The sequence below is a fragment of the Macrobrachium rosenbergii genome, chromosome 22 (assembly GCF_040412425.1).
Source record: "Macrobrachium rosenbergii isolate ZJJX-2024 chromosome 22, ASM4041242v1, whole genome shotgun sequence".
NCBI classification, from domain to species: Eukaryota; Metazoa; Arthropoda; class Malacostraca; order Decapoda; family Palaemonidae; genus Macrobrachium; species Macrobrachium rosenbergii.
Genome location: NC_089762.1, coordinates 40,185,900 through 40,196,334, shown reverse-complemented (window position 1 = coordinate 40,196,334; position 10,435 = coordinate 40,185,900). Strand labels below are relative to the sequence as shown.

At 37.3% G+C, this 10,435-nt stretch overlaps 1 protein-coding gene across 1 annotated transcript; it reads right to left on the bottom strand.

Moving 5' to 3' along the window:
• Positions 1 to 7,870: 7,870 nt before the first annotated feature.
• Positions 7,871 to 10,435, bottom strand: LOC136850777 (uncharacterized). The gene is made up of 2 exons (XM_067124726.1): positions 10,373 to 10,435; positions 7,871 to 9,677 (listed from the first exon to the last, which is right to left on the bottom strand). Exon 2 carries the CDS (start codon positions 9,361 to 9,363, stop codon positions 8,695 to 8,697), a length of 669 nt encoding a protein of 222 aa, XP_066980827.1. The 5' UTR covers positions 9,364 to 9,677; positions 10,373 to 10,435; the 3' UTR covers positions 7,871 to 8,694.

The window sequence follows — 10,435 nt, the reverse complement described above, 5'->3', positions numbered from 1 at the left end:
TATGTACTGGTGGCTCAAATTCCTTTCGTGTGCTGAACCTAAATGAGGAAATCCTACGTCAAGAATAGATAGAGTATTGCAATACCAATGATATCAGTTAACCACAATGGAAAATATTTATGCATTTCCGCTTCGTACCCTCACGTGAAGAATGCTTGTTGATTTTGTTTATCATCAAGTGATTTATGTATTTGCACATTCATTTGTTCTGTGTTTATCATTATGCACGAACACTCATTCGTCACGCTGGCCCAGTACATCTAGTGTCATTTAAAAGAACTCGAGACCACTTCATAAAAAGAAAAACAAATAGATTTCTGGTCAATATGAATCGAAAATAAGAATTTAAGCACATCAGAATAGAAAAAAGAAATAACTTTTGTATGTGTATCAACAGTAGCTTATACATTTCTTGATTAATGTTATACGAATGATAAAACCAGAGCCTCGGTGGCTCAGTCGGTAGAGCAGCGGCCTAGGACTTCGTAGAGGTCCGTGGCGTAGGTTCAAATCCGCAGCCGGCTGGTCAGTGAAGGCATACACTTTGCTATCCGTGTAGACAGCCCGGGATTATGTATGTAATCAACGGATAGGTTTGCTGAAAAGCAAATGGGTGTTACAGGCTAATACACACATAAACAAAGCCACTCCAACATCTTCTAAAAACATAACAGACACCTCACACGTCTCGAACTGTCGACCTACCCGCCCAGCTCTCCTCACTGCTTGGGAGAAAGGGAGCTGGGGATTGGCACAATACACGTACACATCGTTACTGGGGTCTAAGCGATGTCAGGCAGGGCAGCCGATCAAGGCTACGGCCTACCCCAACACCAAATCAAAGTCCTTCGTGAAGAAGGCATCGTGCTTACCCTATATAGAAAATGGGAAAAAAGCACGTTAAAACGAAGAAGAATGATTAAACCTGTGCATAAACCCACACGTACAGAAAAGTGTTTTTGCATATTATTAGTATATACTACATAAACGTATGTGCTCACAAATGCACATGTGACTGCATGCATAAAAGAGAGTGCCATGCAACTGCAATAATTTGTATTCATCAAATGAGTATTTTCATAGCAAATGAATTCAGATATAGCATGGGAACAGCACTCATCCGGGCACTTGTCAATTGAGTAAGGAGCTTTTCGAGGAAAACCTACAATAAGAAGGAATATTATCACCTCCCTGTCCTGTACCTCGACACCTAGGGGACCACCCTTATCACACCTGGGATTTCAACCTGGGAGCGAACCCCCGCCCCCCGTATACCTGTCTGACCACCGCTTGGTGCAACTGTCGATATATATATATATATATATATATATATATATATATATATATATATATATATATATATATATATATATATATTTACACAACACACACACACACACACACACACACATATATATATATATATATATATATATATATATATATATATATATGTGTGTGTGTGTGTGTGTGTTGTTTGTGTGTGTGTGTTTGTTTGTTTGTGTAGGCTTACATATGTCTGGTCTATGTTTGAGAAAACACATTACATACCGTTACATGTGTAAAGAGACACAAAACTAACATTAATTCTTTAAAGCAAAACAAAAGAGAGAGAGAGAGAGAGAGAGAGAGAGAGAGAGAGAGAGAGAGAGAGAGAGAGAGAGAGAGAGAGTAGGGAAAAGAAAGTGATGCAGACTTATCAAGTACATCACAAGGGGCGTAACTAAACCGTGATATAAATGTATTTTTTTTTTCAAATGTTTTATCTCTCTTTCTCTCCAGTAACTTGATACAGTTGTATACAATCGAAGGTCTTATTCCTTTTTTTTGTTTATTTATATAAACTTTGATATCAGTTGGGACTGTACCGATAAAGGTGGGCGGGAAGCTGATAACATTTCCAAAAAATTCGGTCATATTCTGTACCCTCCCCCTTTCAGGCAGAAGATGCAAAGCTTTCTAACCTTGAAATAATTCTCCTTCTATTTTAGTAATCTACTTACATTTTTACCTACTTATCATTCAATTTGTTAATTGATTTTTTTTAGAATTAATGATCTCTTCTTTCTGTATTTCATATTACCTCCTGTTACTTCTTTCAAATGAAAGCCATATTCGCTGGAATCTTGAATTTCATGTCTAGCTCCTGTGGTGGGCTTGTTCCATATGAACAGGGTTTATCTTCTGAATAATAATAATAATAATAATAATAATAATAATAATAATAATAATAATAATAATAATAATAATAATAATAATAATAATTGAATACATTTTTATCCATTTCTTTATCAATTCGTTAATTTATATTTTTCTTTTCTAATTACTGGTCTCTTCATCCTGCATTTCCTAATAACTAATCTTACTTCTTTCAGATGAACACCATAATTTTCTTTGGAAGCTTGAGTTTCAAGCCAGTGGCCCGTGTGGTGGACTTGTTCTTCTGAATAATAATAATAATTTTGATAGAGACTAAACTAGCATTGACTTAAATGCAGTTATCAATTAATATTTTTTTTTTATCCAGTTACTAACTTATTATAGTCTGACATTACTTACGAATTTTGAAAATACTCAGTTTTAGTCACTAAACTGAAACGAGTGTAGGAAACTTGTCAAAAGAACAGCAGTCGCCCCGCCTCTCTCTCTCTCTCTCTCTCTCTCTCTCTCTCTCTCTCTCTCTCTCTCAGCGAAAGTGATTTAATCTCAGACTGAAACCGCAGTCTTGTTTAACACCTACTGACAAGTGTACAGTATTTTGTACCAAACTCAGAACAATGGGATGTTTTAATCTCTCACTGATACACTCTTTGTTCAAATGGTTTGGCCTTGAGATTATAAAGAAGCTATTTATTCCTGCGATGTGAAAGAAATCATCTGACCTCGAATGATTTGATAAACATTTGGCATTCGTATGAGAATTCCACACACGCTTATTATCAAATTTAAACTATTTATATATATATATATATATATATATATATATATATATATATATATATATATATACATGTATACTTACATACATAATCTTACAAAAAATACGTTGGACATTATACTTATTAATTCTGTGTAGGATAAATTGTACCCTTTTTAGTTTTCTGTAAAAGAAAACTATTGAGAGGGCTAGTTGTCTGTCCGTCCGCCCCCTGATCTTAAAAACTACTGAGGCTAGAGGGTTGCAAATTTGTACGTTGATCATCCACCCTCCATTCATCAAACATAACAAATTGCAGCCCTCTAGCCTCAGGGTTTTTATCTTATTTGAGGTTAAAGTTAGCCACGATCGTGCATCTGGCACCGCTATAGGTACCAACAACACAGACCATCACCGGGCCGTGGCTGAAAGTTTCAGGGACCGCGGCTGAGAGTTTCATTGGCCGTGGCCAAGAGTTTCATACAGTATTACACGCTGTACAGAAAACTCGATTGAGCCGAAGAAACTTCGGCGCATTTTTTTACTTGTTTATTATGGGCCTAACCTTATTTATACTCTCCCTGTCAGCCTACTTGGCTTCGTAATAAAAAAACCACACTACTGTAGTTTAATGTTAATACTAAATTATATTATAGTATAGACAACAAACACCATATCATCACATCATATAGATTTTCAATGTTCCCAACATTTCAGGTGAGGATAGTTTGATTATGAAACTTTTTGTACTATTACAGATCCAACCCACAACGATAATTTCTAAATATTTTATTCATGCAATTCACTAGTTAATATGCAATACTAGATAAGGTATAATTCTTTACGAATTCCGTGTTGTTCAATGGTGAAGATAGGCCTACTACTGGATAAAATAGAAGGGAGAAAATACACTAGTTACCGTTCTGAAATATAACGTTTTCTTCTATCTGAACGTCGAGCTTATTTCGAAGGGTGACTATAATGTTCCGAGCAAGCCTTCCACCGAAATCGACCTTGCTACAGCAAGATTTTCCGAATCTAGCGTAATAATCAGGCTATAACTCTGAATATTTGAGGTTTAATGGTGGGTTAGATGTATTTTGTAGCATTTAGGCATTAAATGAAGGTTTCAATCGGCAGATAATGTACCTTTCTTTCCTCCCTTGAATCACATTCTTGTTTTGTTTCTTCAGCTATGTCCTCACGTTCTGCTTTCTTCTCTTTCTAAATTTTCTTAGACTCTGCGTCACTTTCTGTTTTCCTCTGTTGACGATCTGTTTCCACCTGTTTCATTTGATGCTGAACTGACTATATCAGATTTGTTCATTCTTCCATGATTGTGTCACTGGCTTCTTCGTAGGAAATTGAAACTTGTTTTCTTTGGATAATTCAGCTCGATTTAAATATTCTTCATTTCTTCATTTGTGCTGAAAAAGCTGAAATTCGCCAATGTTTTACCTTTCACAATATAACTGCAATTTAACATATATTCCATGAAAAAATAACTCATATCAACATCCGATTTATCATTATGATAGCTTTATACATATGCTTACAAGCTTAAAAATCACAGTAGATGCACGTGACTTCCGTGTATAAGCGAATCCACAGGAAAATGACAGGCAGAAGTTCAGTCACGTTTATTAACGCATCGTCGGGCGACGATGCGTTAATAAACGTGAATGTTGGTACTGAACTTCTGCCTGTTATTTTCCTGTGGGATTCGCTTATATGCTTACAAGTCATACATTGGGAAATGTTGAAGATGTATATATCATAACGATGAATAACTTGAACCGACCACTGGCATAATAACGCAATTTACATTCGCTAGAAATAATTGGAGGACACGAGAGCCGAAATAATCAGCTATTCAGTTACCAAGAAGCTCATTAACTTCGGCTCAACTTCCGAAGGACAATTTCTCAGTCACATTGAGGTACGTCAGTAATCGGGTATTAAGTGGTATAAACAGGTATTACAGAATCCATGTAACGATACAGGTTATTAGAAGGCTTTCCTATATCAGAATAGACAAGTCATAAAGGGGGTATTTTTCTTTTAAATCATGAGAATGTTGTAAACATTGCTGGATGATTCAGAATGTGGGAAATGTTAAGTTTAATTAGTTCAAGAGGTGCTTTATTCAAAATGTCTGCCTTTCTTGTATTTGAAAGAAGAGTAATTATACCCTTTCAAGACTTTAAAAAAATGATTACACATAACCTTTACAAAAGTTTTAGCCGTTACTTATAAATCTGGGACTAAGAAACTCTTAGAAAACAGATTAGTAATATAATTTATGGCACCATGATTCATACAGGAATTACCATAACCAAAATTCTCGTGAAAAATTAATTTTGGAATTGACTGAATTAATTGCAGTGTGTCGAACCAACGAACCGAGATGAAAAATAAATAAATAAATAAATAAATAAATAAATAAATAAATAAATAAATAAATAAATAAATAAATAAATAAATTTGTTATTAATTTTATCAGCGCAAGTTCAAATAAATAAAGCAAAAAGGTCATGTGCAATTTTTCCGTATGACCTGTGATCGATGGTCATGACCCAGGTTAGAGCATTAATGCAGTTATGACGCTGTGTTAATGAGAGAGAGAGAGAGAGAGAGAGAGAGAGAGAGAGAGAGAGAGAGAGAGAGAGAGAGAGAGAGAGAGGAGAGAGCTTGTTGTTTTTCGCCCAGCTGGACAAATCTACATCGCAATGGAGATTAAACAGCCCCAGATAGTTTTATTCGTTTTGTCTAGCTGGTTTTATGAGTTGTCTTTCATTATTATCATTACCATTATTATTGTTATCATAATGATTAATATTATTATTATCATTAGTATTTTTCAGAATATGAACCATATTCTTATGGAACAAACCTACCACAGGGGCCACTGACTGGAAACTCAAGAAGCTTCCAGAGAATGAAATGGTGTTCATTTGAAAGAGGTAACATAATAAGAAACAGAGAGAAGAAATCAGTTACTGACTCATATTCTGACGAGATAGAAAGGAGAAAAGAAAGCAAAAGAGAAATTTTTTTAACTCATACATTCTCATTTGCAATGATCCAAAATTAAAGAGGACTTAATAAAAAAAGCTACGAGTACTTTTACGCGTTTACAAATCTCCAAACGCATTTAATCCACGGTGCCGAAAACTGCATTAGCGCTCCCCAACCCGCCTGCGTCATGGCTCCCAAACACGAGGCATGGGGAGGGAGGGGAAGGGGAAAAGGTAGGGGGATGGGGAGAGGGAGAGGGTAGGGAAGGGGGAGGGTGAGGGGAGAGGATATGGTAAAGGGAAAGGGGAAGGTAGAGGAAGGGAGGGGAGGAGGAAAGGGGAAGGGAAGGGGGAAAAGGGAAGGTGAGTGGGAAAGGAAGGTGAGTGGGAAAGGAAGGGGAGTGGGAAAGGAAGGTGAGTGGGAAAGGAAGGGGAGTGGGAAAGGAAGGGGAGTGGGAAAGGAAGGTGAATGGGAAAGGAAGGGGAGTGGGAAAGGAAGGGGAGTGGGAAAGGAAGGTGAGTGGGAAAGGAAGGGGAGTGGGAAGGGGATGGGGAGGGGGGAAGGAAAAGGGGATGAGGGGCGGGGAAAAGGGAAGGGGGAGGAAGGGGAAGAGGGAGGGGGAATGGGAAGGGGAGATGAGGGGGAGGGTAAGGGGAAGGGGAGCGGGTAGGGGAAGGAAAAGGGGAAGGGAAAGGGGAAGGGGAAGAGTGAGGGGTTAGGGTGTCACTTCCGGAGCCTCTGAAACGGCCCATCCGCTTGAATTCGGACGCCGAGTTAAGAACTCGTTATAGAGAGAGAGAGAGAGAGAGAGAGAGAGAGAGAGAGAGAGAGAGAGAGAGAGAGAGAGAGATTATTCCTGCATTGATATTTTAATCACTGTCTCAGCAGCGGCGGCTTCCGGTCTTGTTAAAAAAAAAAAGATTAATTAAAAAATCAAAAGCCGGAAGAATATTTAATTTCGGTTAGGTTAAGTAATTCGGGTCCGGGCAATTACCGTACATGAGTCACTGCCTCATTAACGCCATTAGCGAATCTGTTAGCTCAGAGGTAATCACGCGATGTTGGGCGGGAGGGGGAGGGGGAGGGGCGGAGGGGAGAGGGGGAGGGGATGGCGGTTCCCTGGTGTAGGTTCCACTAAGTTCCAAATTCCCAATTAATTGGATGTTCACTATGATTCCGGTTTAAGAGATGATCAAATTTACGTCGTTTTCTGTTGATTAAATCTATGTTTTTTAATGGGGGGTTTGACTTGAGGTCGGCGTGGGGCGGTGGGCGCTGGTTATTGTGAAGGTAAGAGTGGTCCAAATCCCCAAATTCGACAGACGCTTCATTGCTGTGAAGAGTAATTTCCAAAATGCTGGTTTTGTAAATTTTTTTTCTAGCTAATTTTTTTTTTAAATTTCTTTAATCAAAACTAACCGATTTAACGAAAGATTTATAACAGAAATTACCTCTTTGCTAAATTTCGTTAATGAAAGAATTCTTTTAAACAATTGAACAAAACCTAAATGAAATTACAAAACGTTTTGCTAAATTAATCTAGACATAATTGTTTACCGTCACCTAATTTAAACGTTCAGTATATATTTACTTAGCCCATAATATAGTTATACACACACACACAGACACAATAGTTTATTAGTTACAATGTCACTGAAATCATAATTATACAGTAAAATTAAGATTTTATGGGGTTACTAGGAATTGACCAACATGGACTAAACAAAATGAGATAACAAATTAGAAATTCAGACTTCAAGTTTTCAAATGATATTTCAGTTAGGCCAATAGTTTATTAGTTACAATGTCACTGAAATCATAATTATACAGTAAAATTAAGATTTTATGGGGTTACTAGAACTGACCAACATGGACTAAACAAAATGAGATAACAAATTAGAAATTCAGACTTCAAGTTTTCAAATGATATTTCAGTTAGGCCAATAGTTTATTAGTTACAATGTCACTGAAATCATAATTATACAGTAAAATTAAGATGTTATGGGGTTACTAGGAACTGACCAACATGGACTAAACAAAATAAGATAACAAATTAGAAATTCAGACTTCAGGTTTTCAAATGATATTTCAGTTAGGTCAATAGTTTATTAGTTACAATGTCACTGAAATCATAATTATACAATAAAATTAAGATTTTATGGGGTTACTAGGAACTGACCAACATGGACTAAACAAAATAAGATAATAAATTAGAAATTCAGACTTCAGGTTTTCAAATGATATTTCAGTTAGGCTTCAGGTTTTCAAAAGTATTTCAGTTAGGCCAAATTACAATGTCACTGAAATCATAATTATATAGTAAAATTAAGATTTTATGGGGAGCATGACCAAAGCAAAACAAGATAACAAATTTCGATAGTTTATTAGTTACAACGTCATTGAAATCGTAATTATACAGTAAAATGATAACGGTAAATGATGATTCCACAGCTTTGATTGGCCTGAAAAAACTGATAAGGACAATCATATTTCTAATAATCCTGGTACTAAGAAAGTTGCTTAGTTTATTAGTTATTGGACTAGCTATCTTTATAACACTCTCTATTATCTTTATAACACTACGTTGAAATAGAATCTTAATTGTAAAGGCAATAGCAAGCTGCAATGCACTTTGTTGGATTGTCCCTTTTTCCCTTTTGTTTTATGGTGCAAATATTCTCTGCAACAATAATTAATTTTTGGATAGTCTATTTGTCGAGGATAATCAAAGCTTTCCCAGAATGCAGGAGTTACAGTTGTTAATGGTGAAATGGACAGTCGTGCTCTGAAACACATTCTCGGTAGGTTGGGTCAGTGTTGAAGAACTCCGAGGCACCACAGGATCTCACTGATCCAGGAACTCCGGCTTTTGCACAGAAGAAATAAGACCTCTGGCAATAGTTACATCTTGCGAAATTTCCTGCCGCCTCACACGTGAATTTGTCTAAGCAACCTGAAAATGGGGTTGTTGTTGTTGTGGGTGTTGTAGTAGTAGTTGTGGTTGTGGGTGTTGTAGTTGTGGTTGTGGGTGTTGTGGTAGTGGTTGTGGGTGTTGTAGTACTAGTAGTGGTTGTGGGTGTTGTAGTGGTTGTTGTGGTAGTGGTTGTGGTTGTGGGTGTTGTAGTAGTAGTTGTGGTTGTGGGTGTAGTAGTAGTGGTTGTTGTGGGTGTTGTAGTAGTAGTGGTTGTTGTGGGTGTTGTAGTTGTAGTAGAAGTGGTTGTCCATGGAGGATGGTAGGGGCAGTTAGTTGTCAAAACACAATGTGGAAACAAGGGGTCAGTATTGAACATCATCCCAGTAGAGCATTTTCTTTCTTCAGGTAGCGCATGCGGCCCACTGCAGTAGAAGTATCTGGGGTCACAGTAGGTGCACTTGGGGACATAAAGCTCGTCTCCGCAGACGATCGTGTCGGGACAGGCATCATCCATTGTTTTAGATGTTGCAGACACGACGAAAGGTGGATGATAAGGACAGTTGTCGATCAAAATGCATTCGGGAAACAGAGGATCTGGGTTGAAATGCTGCCCAGAGGGACATGTTTTCTCTTCAGGTTGCACACCCCGTCCGCTACAGTAGAAATATCTTGGGTCACAGGTGGTGCACTTGGCAACAGAAGTTGCGCTCTTGCAAGTGATCGTGTCGACGCAGTCCGAATTAAGCAAATTCTTGGCGACCACGTTCCAGTTTGAATAGGCAGGATCCTTCTCTCATTGTACCCGTTAACAACAAAGGAGAGAATAATCTGGGCAGATGGTGAAAAGAAGACATTAATAACTCTTCGTAACTGTCATTATCAGATTACCTACAATATCTATGTTTACAAAGTCAACTTAAAACTGAAGATAGGAATATCTAGCCTCCTTTCCTCTTGCATTGTTCTATTGGTCCTCCTTGTTTTGTGTTTTCAGCTCAACTTCAAAATGACAAAATTTAATATAAACTCAAAATAATCCTTTTTGATTAGGTCAAAATTACGTGTGAAAAAGTCCTAAGACTCATTTAGTGATATTCAGTGAGGGTTCAATTTAAATTTTCTCTTGAAGAGTCTAGTCAGTACTTGGAAAGGTGACCAGCAGGAAATACCAGACGCTGTCTGCGCGTTGGCTCCTTTAACATTGCGGTAAGGTATGGCCTGAGGCTGGCAATGGCATCCCACATCATTACACACCGGAGGGGTGGCACCTACTGTTTTATATATATATATATATATATATATATATATATATATATATATATATATATATATATATATATATATATATATATATATATATATATATATATATATATATATATATATATATATATATATATATATATATAACACTCACGTTTGCTAGGTCTGCGGATTCCTAGCCGAGGAGAAGTGTATAAAACCACAGGAAATTGTAGAAAAACCTAGGGTGAATAAATAATAAACAATCAGGCAAAACTGACCAGAGTTACAGCTGCTCTCGCAAAGCCTGCACCTTCCATGGTTGGTTGTGAGCCTAGCTTGTC

What these genes read in the sequence shown, in the direction of transcription:
- LOC136850777 (XM_067124726.1), bottom strand. Translation starts at nt 9,363, where the DNA reads ATGGATGATGCCTGTCCCGACACGATCGTCTGCGGAGACGAGCTTTAT.